The following is a 24,379-nucleotide window of genomic DNA, read 5'->3' on the forward strand; positions in this document are numbered from 1 at the left end:
GAGATAACATTTCACTCCAGAAAGAATGGGCTAACATCAAGAAATTAATAACAAATGCTGGTGGGGATTTAGGGAAAAAGGAACCCTTCTCTACTGTTGTTGGGAGTGTATTCTGGTGTAACCTCTGTGGAAATCAGTGTGGAGGTTCCTCAAAACTAGGATTGTAGGTCCTATCCAACTCTGTTATTTCCCTTCTAGGTATATTACCAAAAGAATTAAAAGCATCATACCCTAGTGATATATGTGTACCCATGTATATAGCAGCTCAGTTTATAATAGCCAGATCTTGGAAACAACGTAATTATCCATCAACTGAGGGATGGATAAAAAAGATGTGGTATTTTTATACAATGGGGTACTACTCAGCCATAAAGAATAACAAACTGGATACTTTTATAGGTAAATGGGTATACCTGGAGAACATACTCATTAATGAAATAAGTAAGACACTTGTGTGTAAATGCTTGGCTCTACAGTTCTTGGGTGTTTGCCTGTAGCTTTCTACAGACCTGTCCCATGCTTTGAACCGTATCTGCAATAAAGTGTCCTGTGTCTCCCTACTTCCTCTCCAGCTGTCTTCCTCTAGTGGGGAAGGGGTGTTTTTTTTGTGTACCTAGACTTAAATTTTAGTAGTCCTAGGAACCATTACTAGAGGTGTACCAGAGTGATTGGTTTTCCAGCTATCTGATACTGTTTTGGCATGGAAATCTATGAAGGGGCTCTTACAGATTTTTAGCACTAGAAGAGGCTTTAAAAGTTTTATACAAAGACACACACGAAATAAAACAAGCTCTTTTTTTGAGATAGGGGTCTTGTTATATTACCTGGGTTTTCTGAGTAGATTGGACTATATGTGAGTCATTAAAACATATTTTTTCCTGGTGTGTTCTATAAAGTTAATGGGAGCACTGAATTACTGAATACCAAACCATTGCCCCTAGAGAGAATTCAGAGTGAAGTACCTGTATCAATAAGTACAAATTCTTCCTTATTTTATGTATAGAAATAATTATTTATTTATTTATTTTTGGTACTGGAGATCGAACTCATGACCTGGCGCTTGCCAGGCAGGCACTTATGCCACTGAGCTAAGTTCCCAGCCAATTATTTATTCTTTATTGCTGACTTACTAACATTGAATTCAAGGCCAACAGCGTTACAACTCCCATTTGAATTGTTTACTAAAAATTCTCCATAAGGCATTTTCACATTAAGCTTTCTTGCACACAGAAACACCATAGAAAACTTCCGCACTATGCTTGGAGGCAATTTTTAAACAGCCAAATCTACAACAACAACAAAAAACCCACAAAAACAAAAACAAACCGTGGCCCTAAATAGATCATAAAAGAGATACTTGTTTACAATATGAGATCTGCATCCAGAAGGCAGAGTGTGGCCTCAATCCATCTTGGCTGAGAATGTGGCTTTAGTGAACTCAAATCGTTCACCACCTTGCGACTTCCCAGTACTGACTTGAAGGTTACAAATAAAGGGGAGTTGGCAAACTAACACAAAATCGTCAATAAGCCCAGCCTATACTGTTAAATGAAAAAAAAACAAGCTGTGCAAGGTGGCACACGCTTGTAATTCCAACACCCTGGGAGGCTGAAGCAGGAGGATTGTAAGTATGAGGGCAGCTTGGGCCACTGAGTGAGATCCTTTCTCTAAATGAAAAAATTAAAAAAGGGTTGGAAGTACTAGAGCCCTGGGTTCAACACAGAGTGCAAGAGTCAAGGATCCCCCATAGCTCCATTCAAACATACCTATGTGTGCAATCCTCCCTCCCCCTACTGAGTCCCCTCTCTGGCCAACCCCTCTTTTCTCTAGCCCTACTGTTAAAGGAAGTTGAGTTAGTAAAAATATTATAGGCAGTCAGGCAGGGCTGAGACCTCAAAGGAGCCAGTGCAGAAGTTCAGATACCTTGCAGCCTTGGAAGAGAAGCACGTCCTGCTGTGGACCAGATCTCAAGACAAAAGCAAATACAACCACATCCTAAGGATTGACAGTCCAAATAGCTCTCTATCACCCTGAGGAAGTCAGGAGTCAGCATCCCAACCCCCTACAGGAAGTCACTGCTGCTAAGCCTAACCGTTTTCTACAGGACTCGCTCCCCAATTTGTTCCTGATTTAATCAGTTTTACCTGAGCAATTAATCTTACTGGTTAACCACAGTGATGTCCCGCCTTATGCCCAGCTTGCGAGTTTCCATTTTTCCCCAGCTTGGACCCATCTAACCTCATGATTTTGTATAGAAGTCCCTGGAAAGACGGTCTTTGCAACCCACTCCGGACCCCTTCTGTCTGTTTCAGACAGAAGCTTTCTTTCTCTCAATAAATATATTCCACTCTTAACCTCCGTTGTTCCTGAAATTCATTCTTCGATTTTAGAGAACAGGAACTCCTACTGAACATCTATCTAGTAGGTCAAGAGTTTCATTCCCCTATGTCTCTACGGCAGGCTGTCTCGCAGGGAGCATAAAGGACTAGATACAGGTGCAGGGAGAGTGAGCTGCTGACGCCAGGCTACCTTCTGTTACCTCCTTAAGGGGACTGGGTCTTTTGCTCAATTCGTGAATTTGGCCGGGCCTCCTGGGATTACAGAAACACCGGAGAACGCCAGGCAGGGACGCGAGCCCCGGCTGACACTGCGCAGGCGCACGCTCAGGGACAGGCGCAGGCGCAGGCGCAGAAGCCCCGCCCCGCCGCTGCCGGATCCTGCCCGCGAGCGCTTCAGCTCCAGCTTCAGTCCCTCTGCGTTCAGGCGGTCTCTCCGTCCCTCGCTGCCGAGCCATGAGACCTTCCGAGTGGAAGTCTCCCAGCCTGCGCCGGGTGTTTGTGGTGGGGGTTGGCATGACCAAGGTAAACAGCAGCAGCCCGCCCTCTGTGCCGGGGGTCAAGGGCGCCCGGAGCTGACGGGCGTCCTTCCCGCTGGAGATGCGGCTACGAGCGAGCGGCCATTTGGGTGGGCTGCGACCTCTGTGTCTCTGGGATCCCAGTGTCTCCGCCTTTGCTTTCCCCTTCCACCTTTGATCTCCTGGGTGAGACAAGGGGCTTCTTAAGTCGAGGGCTTGTACTTCCTTGACCCTCTGTGGAACTCACTCCGAAAGGGAAGCGGGTCTGGATGTCAGCAGCTTTGCCCTTCTCGTAGAAGGGGGGACGGCCCCCGGCGGGGTGGGGACCAGCAGTGCTAGCGATGCGCAGCATCTTGGCACAGAGGTTTTCTGGATCCTCTGATCTCCTTTCTGTTTTTCAGGTGCCTGCCTGATACTCATTAATTTAGGGGGTTCCACAACCTTATTTCCTGACACCCTGACCATCTCCATGCTCTACTAACATCAAACTACCTTTAGTTTCTGTTCTTTTATGCCTCTGTTGCCACTACTTGGATCGTTGATGTCACTTTTTGAAAACTTCTTTGCAGTCTTAAAGGATCAATTCAGAGGCTATCTATCTTCTTCAAGAAACCTCTGAGCATCTTGGCTTTCCTACAGTCGTGTACTTTCTTCTGTTTTATTTTCTCCTTGCTGAGATATAATGCTCAACTGCTGCAAATTAAAGGAGTAGAGGTTTACAGTTTGTAGAGGTTTTAACCCCTAGTCCACTGGCTCCAAGTTCAGACAACAGGGCAGGGGTGTGTGGCAGAGGAGAAATAGCTCTTGGCATGGAAGCGGAAAGAGTGGGGTCAAGGGAGGAATGAAGCATTGGACCCTTGCAGGTCATGAGCCCAGTGACTTTTTTCCTCCAGCCTTCACCCCTCAAATCACTTTAGGTTATATATATAAATTCATCAGTGGACTAAATCTGAACAGTTTTAGTATTCCTGAAAATGCCAAGTCTAAAGTTTCCTCTGAGACTTGAGGCAAACTCTGTGGTGAGTCTCTGTAAAGTTCACAAAAAAAAGTTAAACACTGCTGACATAGAAAGGCACAGAGTACATGTTCTCATTCCAAAAAGGAGAAATGAGAATAGAAAGGAATAGGACCGGAACCCAGCAGGGTGAACATTACATCCTGTACTTTTGAGTCCAGCACCCAGGGCAATCTGTGTTGAGATGTGAACTCCAAAGGGCTTGGATAATTCCACCTTTATAACACTGCTGGAGGTTGTACAGCCCTTATGGTCTCTCTTGGCTCTTACTGCTCACTCCTTGAGGCTTACCTCAGATTTCCATGTTCCTGGCTTTTCTAGCATCTTAGGATCTGCACCCAGCCTGGGACAGATAATGAGTTCAAAGTTCAACCTGAAATACACAGCAAGACCCTGTGTATTTCAAAACAAAAAACAAAATCCTAGTCTTCTTCAGAGTCTCAGGACTTTAACAAAGTGCAGAGAAATTTGTGGCCACAGCATAACACACATGGCCTGGATCCACTTGTCAATGGAGTGCATGTTCTCAACTGAAACTTCCTAAGCCTGGTCTTTACTGGATGCATTACTGTCAATATTCTGATCTTTTGAACTGTTCAGAATCTCCCTTCAAGATCTTAAAGCATTCTAAGGCCACTTCTCTAGCTAGCATATCCAGGCCTTTCCAAACTCTTCCTGGAAGCCAGTTCCCAAAGGCTTTGAATTACATGATCTGGTCACATCACAGCAGTGACCCCTGCCCCCCAACTTCTCTAGTGCCAAAATCTGTGGTACTTACTTATTGTTGAGTCACAATACCCAACACATACAAATTAAAGAAGTAGAGGTTTATTTTGGTTTATAATTCACAGAGGTTTCAACCTTGGTTTGAATGCAAGGAAACCTAGCAAAAGGGTATGGCAAAGGAAAAATAGCTCATGCATGACAGTGGGAAACAGAGAGGGACAGAGGGAAAGAGATTAAAAGAGGAGGAGCCGGGAGGAGCTAGGGTCAAGGGGCCATGTCATTCTCTTGGTATCCTACCCCTCCAACCAGGCTGCACCTCCCAACTCATATTTGGTGCATTCATCAGTGTACTAAATCCACCAGTAATATCACACTACCATGATCTAGTCACCTCCGCAGAGTCCCACCAATAAGTACATTAGACTTTAGAGGGACAGCTAGGTGTAATCCATGTTATGGTTTGTGTCTAGATGTCCCTCCAAAGCCTCACGCAGTCATGGGGTTGGGTTCTAGAGTTTGTGATTGATTAACAGTCCAATGCTGGGATTATGAGTGGGAGTGCTACACCGGCCCTGGGGTGGGTAGTCTGCATACATTGTAAGAGAGGGAAAGAGGCTTGCTTCCTGGGTTCTCTCTTACCACTTTTGTTGCTTTTGGTGTCTTCCACGTGCCATGAGCTATTGTTCCTCTGCCTTGCCACCCTGCCTTGGAGCCAAGCTGATTATGGACTGAAATCTCCACAAATTGAGCTAAATAAACCTTTCCTTCTTTAATTTTGGGTGTTGGGTATTTTGTCTGAGCAATGAGAAAAATAACCAACACAGAATTTGGTACAAGAGAAATGGGGTCATTTCTTTGACTATCTCTGACTATGTGACTCAAGAGCCTTTGGGAATGACCGAGTTTGGAAAGATTTAAGAGATGTTGCCTGAAGGAGTAGCACCTTAGGCTGTTTTGTATGGGAAATTTTGGTCAGAATTCAAAAGACCAATGTGAAGTTGATAGAAATTCTGCCAGTAAAGACCAAACTCAGGAGGTTTCTGCTGAGGTGGAAGACATTGTGCATTGACTGTTGCACTCCAGATGATGTATGTTATGCCTTGGCAAAAAGTTTGTGTTTTTTGCTTGTGTTTAGAGACTTTGCCTGAGACTAAGGGTTAGGGCGGTACATTACTTAAACTGGCAGAAGAGAGTGGAATGTTGAGGTGGTGACATAGCGATTGTTGGGGGCTTTTAGCCAGATTTATGTTGAGAATCAAAAGCAAAGAGTCCAGCAGGATGATTTAAAATGTTGTGAGTCTGGCCAGAAAAAAAGCTCCACTAGAGCTACATTCTGCAGTGACACAGCAGAGCAGACCTTGATTGGTGAGAAGGAGTAAGAGAATAGAAAAGATGGCCTGAGGGTGTCACAAGAAGCCCTTTTTTGGCCTCAGCTGCAAAGGTGAAAGACTTTGCTTGGGAGAAAAAAGCCAGTGCGGACCAAGTTCCAGAATGGCGAAGGTTGCATCAGGTTCCAAACTGGCTGCGCCTAGAGAATTTGTTCCTCAGAATTGGATTCAGAATGCTTAGTGATCCAGGCACTTGAACCCAACAGCCAAAAGAGAGGGAAGCTTGGCTGCTTTCCAGTTGGCAGCAGAACTTGGCAGCATCCATGTGGCACTGGTGTTAGGTGAATGCAGAATGCATGAGTTGGGTTAAGAAGGCCTCTGCCAAGATTTTGCTGTCTTTGGCCACCATGAACTGTTGCTCTTCTGCCTTGTCACCCTGTCTTGGAACCAGATGATTATAGACTGAAACTACCACAAACTATGAGCTAAATAAACCTTTCCTTCCTTAATTTGAGAGAAAAGTAACCAAGGCAAAACATAATATTTCTACCTTAACATTTACTCGGGTATATATATTCTCATATAAGTGGGTCCAGGGTGGGCACCAAGTCTTATTCTTTTTTTTTTTTTTTTTTTTTTTTTTGTCTTTTTCCTTTTTATCGGTACCAGGGATCGAACTCACGACTGCCTGCTTGCAGGGCAGGTGCTTATGCTGCTGAGCTAAATCTCCAGCCCACCAAGTCTTATTCACTGCTATCCCTGAAGATCTTTAGTGCATGTTAGGTGAACAGCCTGAAATAGACATAGTTTGTGAAAGAATTTCTGGGGAGAGTTCTTTTTTTTTTCTCTGACAATAGCCTTGACTTTATCTTACAATGGGGCATAATGAGACATAATTCAGTCAATATATGTAAATAGAAAAGTTGACTAATACATTGTAAGGGAAAAGGTTGAAGATCATTCTAATGTTTCATGGAAGAGAGGGCTTTTAATGTAGGTGAAGAATAAAATATTTTTGTAAGTGTGTCATTTTAAAGTATCTTCCATTGGATGTGAATGTCTAATAATACAGGCTATATTGAAAAGCATAGTTTGTCACAAAATTAGGAGATGCATTTTTTTCCCCTCAAGTTTGAGAGATGAAGGTAGGAGCATGGTAATACTCCTGAGGAAAGAGGTAGAAGGTATGGAGAGAGCTCTTATCATTTCTTTGTATCTATTCAATATGCGTGGTATGTGTTGTACTCAAGGGATGGGGAACATGGGAAAGCAAGGTTCTTGTTCTTAAGGAATCTATAGTCTGGAGGAGAAAAAGAAAAATAATTGAAGAAAGCTAATTTGGGACCTTTAGTTAAATGTGGCACATTGGAAAGTGTATTTATCTCTGTTGGTGTTTCCCAAATCCTGCTAAAACAATAAGGAAATAAAAATGTATGAAGACATAAGAGCAAGGGGAATAGGAAAGGACCGACAAAGAGATGTCAGAAAAATTTTTTGGAAGATTGAACACTGATAGAGAAGTGGTCGCTGACACAGCAGATGAACCCGCAGCCCAAGTTCCTGGAGAGGGACTGTAAGGCTCCAGGTCTCCAGGCAGAACTCCAGGAGACCCAGGTCTCAGGGAGACGAGGTGTAAAGGAAGATGGGAATGGGGGAAGGAAGGAAAGAGTGCAGTGAAACAGTTAGATACCAAGCTCTCTCTGCCTCTCTCTCTCTCTGTCTCTCTCTCCGTCTCTCTCTCTCTCTCTTTCTCTCTCTTTCATTAGTACAAATGATACTACACATAAGGTTACATTCTGCACCCAGCCTGGGATAGATAATGAGTTCAAATTTCAGCCTGAAATACACAGCAGGACCCTGTCTCAAAACAAAAAACAAAATCCTAGTCTTCTTTATGGGGAGTTGGTCCATGTACATGACACATCTAAATTACTTTTTCAACTCCTGTCTTACTCGTTTCCCCCTTTAATTCCCTTCCCATTTGAGAAAGCCCCGTCTTCCTGTGTCTTATTTTTTATTTTGCTCTTTATATTTTGGATTTCTCATATTTAAGCTTATGTGTCTGATTGATTTCATTTAACATTACAGTTTCAAGGTGCATGCATTTTCCTTCTTCATGGCAAAGTAGTGCTTCATTGCATATATGTACCACTTTTTTTTTTATCCATTCACCCACTGATAGCATAAGCTGCTTCCAAGATTTAGGTATTATGAATGGTGCTGCTATAAACATCGGTATGCATATTCACTGTAATGTGATGATGTTAACTCTTTTGAGAAGATGCCTACAAGGGAAATAGTTATGTTGAATGGAATTTCCTGTTTTTAGGTTTTTTTGAGGTATCTTCATACTGATTTTCATAGTGATTATATTAGTTTATATGCTTGCCAATAATGTAAAAGGATTCCTTTTTTCCTGCAGCACACCCAGCATTTGTTGTTACTTGATTTCTTAATAATAGCCATTCTTTCTGGAGTAAGATAGAATCTTTGTGTGGCTTTAGTTTGCATTCCTGTAATGGCCAGAGATGGTGAACATATTTGCATGTATTTATTGGCCATTTGTATGCCTGAAAATGTCTTTTTATTTCACTAGCACACTTTTTGGATTGGATCTTTAATTTGAAGGGATCTGTCTTATATTTCTCTCATTGCTGAGACAAAACAGCCAGCACCTTGGGTTAAAGGAGGAAAGGTTTACTTAGCTCGCAGTTTGTAGAGATTTCAATCCATAATTGGCTGGCTTGAAGACAGGGTGTCACATGGCAGAGGATCAATAGTGCATGGCAGTGGAAGACAGCAAAAGCAGTGAGGGAAGGAGGGAGGGAGAAAGGGAAGCTGGGGAGAGACAGAGACAGAGACTGACAGAGAGAGACAGAGAGAGAAACTTTCTGTCCCTTATATTGTATGCAGCAGGCTGGGGTGTGTGTATCACTTACACTTTTAATCACAGCATTGGACCGTGAATCAATTAGAGCCTCTAGATTCAACTACCTCTGAAAAGCTCACTTAGCATGACCACAATAAGGAGGGACATGCAGACATAAACCTTAACACGGTCTAACTTTTTGAGTTCTGTATATATTCTAGATATTAGTCTTTTGTTTGAGGAATAGCTTGCCAAAATTTTTTCCCTTGTTCTGTTGGTTGTCTCTTCACTCTTTTGGTTGTTATTTATTTATTTATTTATTTTTGCTGTGCAGAGGCTTTTTAACTTTGTGTAGTTCCATTAGTTGATTCTTGGTAGTATTGGGGTTTTGTTAAACCCACAGGAAACAAGTAGGAATAGCTATACTCCTACTTGGTAATAGGAGTACCAATACTTGGTACTATTGGGGTTTTGTTAAAAAAAAAATAGATCCTTGCCTATGCCTATGACTTCAAGAGTTTTACCTATTTTATCTTCCAGCAGTGAAAGGTTTCTGGTTTCACATTTAGGTCTTTAATCCATTTTGGTTTTAGTTTAGTACATGGTGAGAGAGATGGGTCTAGATTCAATCTTCTGCATGTAGATAGCCAATTTTCCCAGCACCACTTATTAAAGAGGCTGTTTTTCCTCCATTGTATGTTCTGAGATTGTTTGTCCTCTATTCTGTCCCATTGGCCTATGTCTGTTTTTATGCCTGTAGCATGCTTTTTTTTTTTTTTTTTTAAATGATTGTGGCTTTGTAATATAACTTCCTATCTGGGATTTTGATATCTCTTGCTTGCTCTTATTCCTCCTCATGATTGCTTCTGCTACTTTAGATGTCTTTTGGTTCCATATAAATTTTAGGGTCATTTATTTATGTGAGCAATGTTACTGGGATTTTGATTGAGATTGCAGTAAATCTGTTTATCAGTTAGCCATATTCACATTTTGACTTGGTTCTGCTTATCCAGGAACAGAATATCTTTCCACTTTCTGGTGTCCTTTTTGATCTTTTTCAAAGCACTGTAGTTTCATTGTAGAGATCTTTCATTTCCTTGGTTAAGTTAATTCTGAAGTATTTAATTTTTCTTGATGCTATTGTGAATGGTATTTTTTCCTAATTTTTTTCTTAGTGAGTTCATTATTGGTGTGCAGGCACACTATTGATTTTTGTGTGTTGATTTTGTATCCTATTATATTGCTGAATTTGGTTATTAATTCTAGGAGGGTTTTGGTGCAATTGTTTGGATCTTCTATGTAAAGAATCATGTGTGCCAATAATGATAATTTGACTACTTTCATTCCTATTCATAACCCTTTTAGTTTTTTTTCCTTAGCTGCTTGCTCTGGCTAATGTTTTGAGTACAATGCTAAACAGGAATTTAACATCAGACATCCTTTATTTTCGTGATTCTAGAGGTAAAGCTTTCATGTTTTTCCAATTAATACATTGGCAGTAGATTTTCCATAAATGGCTTTTATCAGATTGATTTTCTTCACTGTTTTTATAATGAACAGATTTTATAAAGAATAGATTTTGGACTTCCGGGAGAACATCGCAGATAGATAACAGCAGCTATGGAGGCTCTCTGAGATAGCCAGCTTAGAATCCAGGAATGGTGCATTGTGAGGAGTCCTAAGCAAGGGGAGATATACCCTGCTGACCCAGGAACGAACTAAGCTGAGAAAAACCAACTGGAAATGCAATCCTGATGGTATCACTGGAACAGATAAAATCTCAGCGCTGAAGCTGGAACCTGTGCCTCTGGAAACCGCGATTTGAATTTCCTGCCACCGCTGCTGTGTCTGAATCGGCACAGCAGGGACAGAGACACGAAAGCTCTGAGAGGGGGAATCGGCGAATGGAGTTGAGAGCAGGACTGGCGGGGAGCCCTGCATCAACCTGCAGTGAGAGGAACGGGGACCCCTCCATAGATAAGGAGGCTCCAACAGAGGACATTCTGGGACCGGGCAGACTAGCTGGAACAGGGCGCTGCAGTGACTTCAGTCACATATTCCCTTCTCACACGGGATTGGTGGGGAGCACCTGACCGAGGGAAGCCATGGACTAAGACCCAGTAGGCTAGCCCAAACCAGGTCCCAGCGCCTGGCTTTGCACCCTAGCAGTGAAGCCTTCAGTAGGTTGACCTGGAGGGGCGGGCCCAACATACACTGCCCTGGTCTCTGTCTCCTTAGTACACTCCAGTGGACGGGAATGCCTAGCCAGTGCATTGAAACAAACTGTAAACCACAAAGAAAGAAACTGGGCCTCCTATATACGCCTGTATGGAAGGAACAAAAAATATGAGAAGAGGAGGCAACAAGAACGGGTCCTTGGTCCCCAATCCTGAGAACACTGATCCAGGAAAGGTAAATGCAAAGGAGAATGAGGACAGAAAACATGCAATATCAGACACGGCACCAATATTCATAAACCGATATCTCTGGAGCCTCATAGACGAATTCAAAAGTGAAGTATTTAACAAAGTAAAGCAAGATATAAGTAGAATAGTTAGGGAAATGCTAAGCACCATGCAAGAAAAAACATGGTGGAATGGAAGAACAGAAAAAGAGAGGAGAATTGTTTGATGGAGAAAATAGAGAAAACATAGAATACGTGAAGCAGGTTCAAAGAGATTACCAGGAAACTAAAAACTCTATTGAAAACTGGCATAACAGCTTGAAAGAAACTAAGGAGAGATTATCTGAACTGGAGGACAGATTTGTAATGTGGGAGCATGAAATGAAAAACTTCTTAAAAATAACAAGAAAAAAACCCAGCAATAATACAAAGGCTAGAAGATGATAAGAGGATCTATAACTTAAGAATTAAGAACGTAAAAGAAGAAGTAGGGACACAAACAAATGAACTACAAAAGCTATTCACAGAAATAATCCAGGAGAATTTCCCTAATTTAGCAAAAGGTAAAGATACTCAGATGTATGAGGCATATAGGACCCCAGCCACCTACAACCCAAACAGAGCTACACCCAGGCATATAATAATCAAAATTCCAGAAATCCAATATAACAATATTAAAAGCCATCAGAGATAAGAAACAGATCACTTATAAGGGAACACCCATCAGAATTACAGCAGACTTCTCGGCACAAACCATCGAATCACGAAGAGCGTGCAGGGAAATAATTCAAGCTTTGAAAGATAATAACCTCCAGCCAAGATTGATACATCCTGCACAACTGTCCCTAGAAATTAATGGAGAAACATGGTGCTTCCAGGGTAAAGAGGAACTAGGGGAATTTGCAACCGCCAATTCAACTCTACAGAGAATACTGCAGGACATTCTAAAAAAGAAAAATACCAAGATTCCAGAAACAGTGGCAGAGAGGCCACAATGAATGGAGCAGAAGGGGAAATGCAGAAGACAAACTGACAACTAATGACAGAAAAAGATCTCAACAGAAATGAGGCAGAGAAGGTTAGATGGTAGGAACAGCTATTTTGGAGAAAACAACACATCATAATAGCTAGTGCTGATTTAATTTCATCTTGTTTTGAAGTCCCATCAAGCTTTTGTTCTTCTGTTTTCATCGGTCTTAACATGTTGTATCTTATTGGATTTTATTATATGTGGTAATATAAAAAACTTTTATGGACAAGGAAATTATACAGAAACCATTGTTCATTTTTTGAGAGTTGGTTCTAAATACCCTGTAATACTGTCATTCTCTTGAATGGTTTTACATTGTCTTGATATGTTTGATGCTACAGTATATGAAGTTATACTCAAAGATTTCAAGGAAAGAGACACTATGGTAACTACTTTTATGTCGGGATATCTTGTGGTGAAACACTGTTTTGCTTAAATGGTTATGTTTTGACCTACGCTGTTTTGTTGATATGCCCTCTTTTATCTCAATCTCCTTTTTTTATTATTTACTTTTTTATTTTAATCCTTTTAATTAAGGGAAAAGCAAATAAAAATAGCAGGATATATTATAGTAACCCACTTTTCATTCCCTATTAACTTGATTTTGAAACCCTGTATTGCTCTCACCATCTTGTTTTGACTGATTTTCCTCTATTCTGTTTTGCTTGTTAGCACCAAGTTTGAGAGTATTGGCAACAACTGTGAAGACAATAAGATTCATTATGACGCCCATTCTGGCTTGACTATTATCTTCTTTTGAAGTCCTGCAATGTCTCCAATGTTTTGGTTTTATTGGTTTTGTTCTTTACTGTTTTGCTCAATTTTATTATAACTGATGATATAGGCAATTCTTTTTAAGATAGCAAGAGGCATTATGGTAACCATTGTTGATCACCTTGTATTCTGTTTTTACATTATGTATGATGTCCATCCTTTTGATTTGACTGACTCTGTTTTGTTATGTCACATTTGGTTTTATTCTCTTCAAAAAAAAGTAATAAGAACTGTGGGAGTAATAAAACCCAAAATGTGTAATTGTCATTGTAAAATATAGAGGAAAAGAAAGTGCTCTAAAGGATATAACTGCATGTATATTTAAATGTATAAGATAGATAACCATATTACTAAGTTTTGTTGGATCATTGAACAGAACTGTTTGCAATCTCACTGTTTGAATGTCCACTATATATGCTTTAATTTTGTAACTTGAACAACTATTTCTAAGATGACAATATGTAATCTATTAACTAGTGATTTCCTACTGTTTATTTTTTTGAAATTCTGTGTAACTTGTACCCTTTTTGTTTTTTTCTTTTCCTCAAAATTAAAAAAAAGAATAGATTTTACATTTTGTCAAAGGTTTTTTTCTGCATATATGAGATGATCGTGTGATTTTTTTTGCCCTTCTGTTTATGTGATGTATTATATTTATTGATTTGTGTGTATGTTGAACCATCCCTGCATCGTTGGAATTAAGCTTACTTAGTCATGGTGTGTGATCTTTTTGATGATTATTGCTTTCTATAAACTTTCCTCTTAAGTTTGCTTTCATTGAATCATATAAATTCTGATATGTTTTACTGGCATTATTTAATTCTGGGCAGTATCTTATTTCTTTCTTGATTTGTTCTAACCTAACCTTGATTGTTCAAGAGAATATTTTTAAATTTCCATGTTGTTGCATGATATTGAGGTCCTTACTATAATCTTGTTATATTTATCAGACCTTTCATTTCTAGTAGTACTTTTTTTTTAAGTTGAGTGCACCATCGTTCCGTGCATATATGTTAGTAGTTATCTTTTCTTGCTGAATTGTTCACTTAAGTATATGTAGTGAACTTTGCTTCTCTGATCAGTTATGACTTGAAGCCCATTTTGCGTGAAAATAATATAGCTACTCCTACTTGTTTCCTGTGGCACAGAATATTGTTTTCCATTTTTTTGACTTTTGTCTGTGAATTTCTTTTTGGGTTAAATATGCTTCCTGTATGTAATATCCATTTGGTTTTATTTCTGATACATTTTGTCAATCACTGTCTTTTGAATGGGAAATTTAGGCCATTCACATTGAGAGTTATTACTGAACTATTGACTCATTCTTTTAATTACATCGTTTTTCTTTTGCTGACTCCTTTTCTTTCCTTTCTGATTAATTGCACACACTACCTGGTGTATTCATTCTCCTAGCCTTGTTTTTCATTGTTAGCTTCATTATCTCTTCCTAGGCTATCCTTGAGAATTTTTTGGAGTGCTGATTTGTTGGTAAATTTAAGGTGCTCTTTGTCATGGATATATCTTATTTCTCCATCAATTTTGAAAGATGATTTTGCAAGATATATGAGTCTGGTTTGGAAGTTGTTTTCTTTTAGAGCATGAAACGCTACACTTCATGCTCTTCTGTTCTATTAATATTTGTATTGAGAAGTCTATTGCAATTGTAATGAATTTTTTTTCAAAAGTGATTTGTTGCTTTTCTCTTACAGCTCTTAAGATTTTGTACTAGTGTTGGATTTCAAGGGCTTTGACTATGATATGTTGTGGAGAGATTCTTTTCTGGTCATCTCTATTTGTTCCGTATCCCTCAGTTATCTGAGTGTGAAATTCTTTTCCAATATTTGAAAAGTTTCCTGCTATTATTTCTGTAAATGAGTTTTTAAATGCCATTTTTGCTGTCTTTTAAATTTTTACTAATATCAGTTAATTTTAATATTTTTTGCTTCATCTAGTAGCTGTTGGATCTATTTTTTTATGTTCCCTTGTTGTTTTTAAGGTTGCTTGGTCACCACCAACAACCCTATCTTCTAGTTCTGATACTGTCCTCACATTTGTTGCTCCTGGTGCCTTTCTTCCGATGGAATTTTTAATATACTGAATTTATGTCTGGTGCTTTTTTTATTTTGAAGAGAATAAAGCCAAATGAGACAAAATAATACAGAGTCAGTCAAAACAAAAGGATCAACATGATACATGGCGTAAAAACAAAATACAAGGAGATCAATAATGGCTACCATAATGCCTCTTGTTATCTTCAAAAGAGTTGCCCATATCATCTGGCATAATACAGTTGAACAAAACAGTACAGAACAAACCAATAAAAACAAAACATTGGAGACATTATAGAACTTCAAAAGGGTATCATAGTATATGTTACTATCTTCAAAGTAGTTGCCTATACCCTTAGACTTGATAGTATCAAACCAAGCAGAATAGAATAAAATCAGTCAAAACAAAACAGTGAAAGCAGCACTGGGCTCCAAATCAAGCTAATAGGAAATCAAAAATGGTTACCATAATGTATCCTGCTATGTGTGGAGTAGCTGTCCATGCCATCAAATCTAATACAAGTAGACAAACTAACACAGAATAAAACCAGACTAAACAGAACAATGAAAACAATATGGGTTTCAAATCATGATAATAGATTATTAGTGCCACTGCCTTCCCTTTTTAGACAGTTCCTCCCCTTTTACTTTCACAGAATGTATTGTACATTTTGGATTCCACTAACTCCTTTAGTTTTTAAGATTAGGGAGGCAACCTGCTATTCACCTAAGTGATTCTGAACCTTTTTACCCCTGAGCATGATCTCAAGTTGTACCCATTTGCCTACAAGAGCCTCAAGGTTTTCTTTCTTTATTGCTAAATAGTTTTCCATTGTGTAGAAGTGTCATGGCTTTCTAACCAATCTGCAGCTGATGGGCAAGCTACCCCCACTTTTTTCTGATTCCCTGTCACATAGAGCATTGTTTTCTCATCTTTGACTTTCAGTCTATAAACCCCCTTTCAGGTTAAATGTATTTCTTATATAAAGCATATTGATGGGCCCATCTCCTGATCCACTTGCCTGTGTTTCTTTTTATTGGTGAATCGAGGCCGTCTATATTAGTGATTATCGCCAGCCTTCTCTGCCTCATCTCTGTCCTGCTATTTTTCTGTCGTTGGTTGTCTACTTTTCCACTTCACTCCACTGTCTGCCCCATTCAGTGAGCCCCTTCTGCCACTGTTCCTGAAACCATGGTCTTTTTTCTCTCTCTCTAGAATGTCCTTCAGTATTTTTTTGTAGAGTTGGTTTGGTGGTCATGAACTCCCCCAGTTCCTCTTTGTCATGGAAGCATCTTGTTTTTCCATTAATTTTGAGAGATAGTTTTTCAGGGTACATCAATCTGGGTTGGAGGTTATTTTCTTTCAGGACTTGCACTACTTCAAGCTTTTCTTGATTTGCTGGTTTGTGTCAAGAAGTCTGTTGTGATTCTGATGGCTTTTCCTTAATAGGTGATCTATTTCTTTTCTCTGACAGTTTTTAATATTCTGTTCTTGTGTTGAATTTCTGGGATCTTGACTGTTATATGTCTGGGTATAGATCTGTTTTGGTTATAGCTGGCTGGAGTTCTTAGGTATCTGGTTGTTTTTTTTTTTTTTGTCTTTTTCATTTTTATCGGTACCGGGGATCGAACTCACGACCGCCTGCTTGCAAGGCAGGTGCTTATGCCGCTGAGCTAAACCCCCAGCCCCTTCTTAGGTATCTGAATATCATTGTCTTTTCCTATGTTTTAGAAGTTTTCTTTAATTATTTCTGTAAGTAGCCTTTGTATTTAATTTGTGTTTACCCCTGCTTCTTCACTCACATTTTAAATTAAATTAAATTAAATTAAATTAAATTAAATTAAATTAAATTTTTTTTGGTATTGGAGATTGAACTCACAACCTCACATTTGCCAAGCAGGCACTTAAGCCATTGAGGTAAACCCAAGCACCGTTTTTTTATTCTTAAGTTATAGTTCCTCTTGTCATCTTCTAGCCTTTGTATTGTTATCTTCTGGTTCCTTGTTTTTTTTTGTCTTTTTCATTTTCATCGGTACCAGGGATCGAACTCACGAATGCACACTTGAAAGGAAGGTGCTTATGCCGCTGAGCTAAATCTCCAGCCCCATTCCTTGTTATTTTTAAGAGAGCTTTCCTTTTGCTATTGCAGGTTGCAAACCTGTCTTCAAGGTTTGAAAGTCAAGCAGTTTTGCCAGCTTTCAATGGAAATTTTAATTTCCTGGTAATCTCTTTGCATCTGTTTCATGTATTCTAAATCTTTCTTATATTCTTCTTTGAAGGTTTCCCTCCTTTTCCTGTGCTCCTCTATTCTTCCATCTGTGTCTTCTTTAGAGGTGCTTAGCTATTCTTTTATTATGTTTCTCATTTCTTCTTTTACCTGAGATAGTATTTCTGTTCTAAGTTCTTTTATAGCCTCTTGAAGTTTCTGGTTAACTGCAGGGAGCCCTCACCATTTTAGTATGCTCAGGGTGAGTGGAGCTCTTTGGGGATAGCTTTAGGGAAACCTTGCCATTGGCTGTTGGATTGGGCACAGGGGTGGAACTTAGTCCAAACAATTTCTACCAGTCTACTCTGAGCTAGGAGTGGCTAAATGAAGCCACTTGCAGTTCTGGTTTCAGGCTTATCCTGCCTGACTCCAAAATAGCTCCCAGCTAATCACTGCTCCCACGGGAGAACTGAGTTCCTTACATTCACTACCAGCCAATGCAGTTCTCTGGGCCCCTGCTCCCCTCTGCCACTGTGTCTCCCTGGAGAGGCCTTCAGGCTTCTAGCCACCAGCTTCATTGTGACCATGTGTCCCCAGGTTCCAACAGTGCTTCTCACATGGTGTTTCCGACTCCGGGTGAAAGCAGCGCCAGCTACCGCCTTCTTCTGTTTAAGTTTTTTCTTTTTTTAAAATTCTCCTGTGGACTTCAGTTCTCACTCTAGGTTCTTCCTGGGTTGTGGGGACCCCTTCCTTTCTTCTTGTTTTCTCCAGAATGCTGTATGCCAGCATCTGGACTGTTTCTTCCAGAGAGGCTGTTTACTCTGCTGCTCACTGTTCTGCCATCTTCCCAGGATCCTCTGTTTGTTGCATTTGATGTATTTGTTTAACCAATCGTTCTGGTAGCCATCTTGCAGATTTCATCTCTTTAAAGTATATGCATACTGAGCCTCGTCCCCAGATAAGGACTGGGTCTGGACCATGCCATGAGTTAGTCAGGGGGTTTCTCCATAGTACAGAAGCAAATTGCTTTTGTGTTTCAGTTTGCCAAAAACAGGTGGCTGCTGATTGCCCAGCGGCATCCAAGTTTAAGAAATGAAGGATGAATAAGGCATGAGAGGATATTTTTAGGTGATACCCCTGTAGGGTACCATTCCCCCTTTTTTATTTTTTCAACCGTGAGTTTTAGGGAGAGATGTGCCCTTTCAACTATGCCTTGATCTTGAGGGTTATAAGGTATGCCTTTTATATGATGAATATTAAGATGTTCTATCTTTGGAGTCCTGTTTGCAGTTCTTTGCAAAATGACCAGTCTCTCCACAGGTAAAACAGTTCTGTTTATGTTTTGGGGATAAGAATTGTGTAACTGTAAACCCTTGCAAGGCAGCAGCCATAGAGCGAGACCTTGCTAGTAAGCAGTTCCAATGTCAGAGCCAAGGCATATATATCCTGTCAGGTCTGTTTTGTTTTTATGAGGTCTAATAGCAGCCTGACAGGCAGCATTAGCATTTTCAAAAGCTAATTGTTTTGCAAAATCTGTGCCTGCATCAGCGTCAGCGTGGCCAGAGATTCTGCCAGCAGCAGTAATCAAACAATTGACAAATTCTGAGAAAGGTTCATTGGGCCCTTGCTTAATGGTCATGAGAGTGGAGCTCACATCGCCCTTTGAAGGCAGTTTTTTTTTATGCTCAAGTAGCTGCCTTTTGAATTTGAGCAAAAAGCGCTGGATTGAACTGAATTTGTGCAGCTTTGTCTGCATAGGCGCCTTCTCCCTATAACATATCAAAGCTCCACCCATTGCCGGCTTATGTATTGCTCCTGGTGGTGTCTTTGCAATTCTCTGTATATTCTGATTTCCACAAAAGATAGTCTCCTCCTAATAAGGTTGCTCAGGCCAATTCTTGCCAATCTATAGGTGTGAGCCAACCATCAGCCAAAGAATCCAAGACAGCCAGAGTATACAGGGCAGTGGTGCCATACTGTGCCACCGCCATTTTTAATTCTCTTAACTGTTTGAGATTAAATGCGGTGTAGTGGCCCGTTGTCTCAGTCACAGGGAAAGCATTTATCTCCGATATGGGATCAGGCCAAGAGGTAAATTTTGAAATCATGCCCCTAAAGGGGGGGGTCGCTGAATGGGAAAGGTCCCGGAGGAAATTCTGGGGTTTGTTTCACTTTTCATTTTAAATTTTGCTATTTTTAGCCTTCCTAATTGAGCTATTGAACTTGATGTTCTTTTTTCACTTCAGTCTGTTCTTTTAAAAGTTCATTTTTTCCCCTTAATTCTTTGCTAGGATTGAAAGCTGAAGCAGGAGCTGTAGGGCCGTATAGTACAGGGGAGGGAGCACGGTAGAGACCGCACTGAGGGCTTTGTCTGTGCAGGCCAGCTGGGGCGGGGCAGTGCTGCAGTACTTTAAGCCTGGAGGGGGTTGGGCGTTAATTGGCCAGTCTCTACTATGGTATTTTGTGGCCTTCTCTGCCAAAGTGCTCCAATCCACATCGTTGTCATGTATTATTGTTAGACCGGTGTCGCGAGGAAGACTCCAAGGGCCTCGCTCTCATGTAAAAACAATGGGGTTTTTATTATTCCGTGTACACGGGGTCCTCCAAACAGGTGGAAACGGAGAACCCTGAGTTGGGGCAAGGCTGGTGTTTTTAAGGATGAAAACCGCAAAGCAAGCAAGCATTGTTACAGAAGCCAATCATAGCAGTTAGAGCAGAACAGTTGGTGATTTGTCCATTTGTGATTGGTCAGATCATGAGGGACGACCAGTGGGTCAGAGTTGATTAACTGTCTTGTTTTGCACAGCTTATTTTTAGGTCACCTAGCTCCTGTGTGGCTTGGTTCTGACATACTTCCCAATCTTGATTAGCATAGTCAGCAGACTTTATCTCTGAGTTTCCTGACATAATTACCTTACTTTAGCACCACAACCTTTCTATTTGTAGAGGGCAACAATGGTTAACATATCAATTGGGTAAGATTTTACAATTCTTTACAGAAGAGAGCATTGATTAACATATCAATCTTTTACCCAGGGGAAAAGGAAGACACACATTTACAGTTACAGGTATTACTGTGATACAATACCAAGTTACAGATATTACTATGATATAAATGAAGCTATTTTTGTGAAGAATGTACAATCTAATACAATCTGATGTAATTAACACAATTTGTGATGGGGCTTCTGGATAGGGAAGACCCAGGATGTCAGGAGCTAGTACCTCAGGCCTTTGTTTTATGGCCTTTAGGAAGTTAAAACTTAACCTAGTTGGATTTGAAGGGAGAAGGGGAGGGGAAGCAGCAGATGGAACGAGCGTCTCTTCATTATAGCCTCTAAAAGTAGCTCAGGGTAAAGTTTTTTTTTTTGGCTGGGCTGCCTCAAGGTCATAGAGACTGGGTTTTTGCCTTGGAGGCACATCAGTCTTTGTCTGTTTCCCTCTGTCTTTGTTCTCCAAATCACTGTTTATCTCCTCATTACCGCTATCAAATGACCTGAGATCTTTCTCTTTGTCAAGTCTCAGTCCCTTCTATTTGTTCAGGTTTACCTTTAAAATTTTTTCCTTGTATTGGGAGCAATGAAACCCAAAATGTGTAATAGTCATGGTACAAAAGAGAGGAAAAGAAAGTGCTCCAAACTATATAACTGCATGTATATTTAAGTGTATAAGATAGAAAATGATATCACAGAGTTTTATTGGATCAATGAACAGAACTGTTTGCAGTATCATTGATGGAATGTCCACTTTACAAGCTTTAATTTTGTGACTTGAACAATTATTTCTAAGATGACAATATGTAATCCATTAACTAGTGATTTCCTACTGTTCATTTTTTTTCTGTAAATCTGCATAACTTGTACCCTTTCCCTTTTTTTTTCTTTTCTCCTTAAATAAAATTTAAAAAAAAATTTTTTTTCCTTGTAATATATTTTTACCCTTCTGAATAGCATTAGCAATTACTGAATCGCTTTGTTCCTGAGATAAAATTTCATCCATTAAGGTCCAGTAAGTAAAGGCCGTTCCTGGAACCTTTTCAGGTCCAAAGAGGTTGCAATAATCTTTAAGCGCTGTGCCAACCTGTTTCCACCATTTGGGATTGATAGTGCCTTGAGTAGGAAACCAAGGGCAAACCTCTTTTATAAAATTAAAATATTGACATAATTGCTTAATTTTAACCTTTACTCCTTGCGCCTTTAAAGCTTTTACTAAATTTTCAACAAAAATCTCATGCTGGATAATTTCTTGTCCCATAATCGCTGTTCACTCACCGAGGTTCAGCGTGGCATGGCAGGCTCCCATGTCGTCAGGCCCTCTGTTTTCTTTTCCTTTTTTCTACTTTGGACCCACGAACAGCATCCCTCACAGCATCCCTCACGAACTCCCCCGTTCTCGAGTCCCACATTGGGGCGCCACTTGTCCCCACCCTCGGGTAACAGAGACACGGAGGGGGAGTGGGGATTGGAAGAGACAAGAGACGTGAAGAATGGAGACAAGACAGTGCTCTGATCAAGTCTCGTTTATTCAAAGAAAGAGTAATGAATATATAGTGTATTGGGGGAGGAGGGAGTTGGGTTCTGAGATGTCAGCAGGTAACTTAGCAACAGTGGTGAGACCGGGGATTATAGGGTAATTCAAATCTCCCACATGCAGGCTCATAAAGGGGGCTGATTAGCATAATCCCTGAATTGGCCAAACCACAGGGATGTGTGACCTAAGGAGAAACAGGCTAGGTGAGGAGAGATAGAAACTTAACTACCAAATGGAAACTTAACTCCTAGAGAACGATAAGGTGGCTGTTGTCTGTTGATATAAGGTGGCAGCAATTACAGGGCTTCCCACAGTCCTCCCCTTCAATGCCACATGGGTCAGCTTTATGAACCTGGGAGTTTTTGGAAGCAATTTTTTGTTGTTGTTGTTGTTAAGGCCATTTTTATTGTAGTAATACATCTAAAAGTTTAGGCAGAAATGAAAAGTACAGAGAACAAAGTAATCCATGTCAATTACAGAAATGCAAAAGTAAGTATGTTTGGTTAATACTTGCTTTCAGTCATCTTTTAAAGGTTAACAGACAATATTTTAAAATAGTAAACTGATCTACTCTAATTTTCTTTTAAATTGGTTCCCTAGTATCCTTCTCCCATTAAATTTGAGATTTTGAGCTTCTTATGATAGATTGAAAAGAACCAGCTGAGAATATCCAGATTCTAATTCTTGGGCCTGGGAGTATTATCCTGTGAAGAAACAGGAACTGTGTAGATGTGGTTAAGTTAAGCTCTTCAGATAGTACCTCAGACTATAGGAGTGGACTCTAAATACAGTCACATGTCTCCTTATATTTGGAAACAATTTGTTGCTTTCTTGTCTTTCTGTCTTTCTTTTTGACTTTGCCTTTTGTGTTGAGGCTTGCAGGTTGGTTATAATGGAAAGCTTTGTTGCTAGTATGGAGTCCTGTTTAGTTAATACCTGCTTTTCAGTGATTCTGTGTGTGCGTGGACAACTATCAGCCTTTGTCTTTATCCCAGGATCTAGCCACCTCTATTTATTTGAGAGGGCAGGCCATTGCATACTTGGCCCAGAAACCAGATATTCAGGCAAGGGCCACAGTATTTTTTAATGACACAAAAGCAATCCAAATATTGGCATCTAGAGTAAACCAATTACTAGCAAAAACTATATATGCCACCTTAGCTATAGTAATAAAGTTAGCAATACTGATAGCATCAAAGAAAAACTGAATATTGACATATCCTAAGAACTCATAATGCACCACCGTTACCCATAGAAGAGAGATCTGTAATTATAGTATAAACACTCAGACAGACCAAATAAGTTCTCACAGTAAATATCTACAAATGGAGCTACTTTGCTTCCACTAACAATGCATCGTTATTTAATAATAATAGCACAGAGTTAACTAGCTAGCTAATGAGTCATAAAAGTTTATGTTATCCTAGCAGAGGTAGAGGGGGTGGGAAACCAGAGAATGAAAAAAAGTAAAATTTGGAAAGTATGTTAGTGGAAGATGAGGAGAGCAAAATGAGATAGGGGCTCCTATGGAGGAGTGAAACTAAAGTATTAGAAAACAATCACAGAAAGGAATAAGAAGTAGAAAAAAGAAAAACGGAACAAAATACAGGAAATTAAAGAAGGATGAGATGAAAGAAAAAAGTTAAAAAGAAAAATAAAGGGAAGAAAAAAGGAGAAAAACCCCAAACCCCAAATAGCTTCTCTTCCCAGGCATTGGCCTTGTCAGTGATATGGTTGGTTGGTTGGTTCTCTCCTCTGCTATTTCATGCCAAGGGGAAGCAAAAGACAGAGCCAGCCTGAGATTGGCAGACGGTCAGAGCAGTTGCTGCTGCTCTGCGCCACTCACAGGTGCCCAGGACTCTGCATTGGTCTGTGCTGGGAGTGGCACATGGCCCCAAGATCTGTTTTATTACCAGGTGACTTATCCTTTCTGGGCAGAGTTTGGAAGCTTTGTCTTTAGAACTGAACAAATGAGAAATTCCAGAATCATCTAGGCCATCAGGCTTAATGGAAGCAAGGTTGAGGCGCAGAATACTAACGGATAGTATTTCCCATCCTTGCTCCCAGAAAACTGGTATTTACACCTATATAGCGGCACCTTGCTGGAGGAGGTTTGGAAATTTATTTGAAATGGCTTCAGAGAAGACTGAAGATGTAGCTCAGTGGCCAACTGCCTGCCTAGCATGCATGAGGCCCTCAGGTTAATCACAGTACTGGAAAGGAAAAAGAAAAACAAAACATGAGCTGGCTGCAGTAAAAATGAAGAGAGTACAGGAATTTCCCATGTAGCATGTATCCCTCACTCAACACGCGTACAGCCCTCATTACCGAAAACCCACTCCAGGGTTGCACATTTGTGACAGTCTGTGACATCTCATTGTCACCCAAAGTCCATGGTTTACATTAGGGTTCACTTTTGGTGTACATTCTGTGGGTTCTGGCCAATATATAATGACATACATGGACTGCATGCAGAATAGTTTCACGGCCCTAAAAATTCCCTGTGCTTCCCTGTTTACCTTTTTCTCCCCACCAGCTCCAGGTTACCATTAATCTTTTTACTATTTTACCTTTTCCCAAAATGTCATGAGGTT

At 40.2% G+C, this 24,379-nt stretch overlaps 1 protein-coding gene across 1 annotated transcript in view; it reads left to right on the forward strand.

Moving 5' to 3' along the window:
• The first annotated feature begins 2,678 nt into the window (after window positions 1-2,678).
• The window catches only part of Scp2 (sterol carrier protein 2), a 179,510-nt gene continuing 157,809 nt past the window's right edge, over window positions 2,679-24,379 (forward strand). Inside the window, exon 1 of the mRNA XM_003460957.5 lies at window positions 2,679-2,861. Within this exon, the coding sequence (XP_003461005.1) occupies window positions 2,793-2,861 (69 nt within the window). The 5' untranslated portion in view covers window positions 2,679-2,792. The remainder of the gene's footprint in view (window positions 2,862-24,379) is intronic.

This window comes from Cavia porcellus, unplaced genomic scaffold, assembly GCF_034190915.1.
Source record: "Cavia porcellus strain 051 isolate PalLab524CR breed Dunkin Hartley unplaced genomic scaffold, mCavPor4.1 scaffold_25, whole genome shotgun sequence".
In the NCBI taxonomy this organism is placed as follows: Eukaryota; Metazoa; Chordata; class Mammalia; order Rodentia; family Caviidae; genus Cavia; species Cavia porcellus.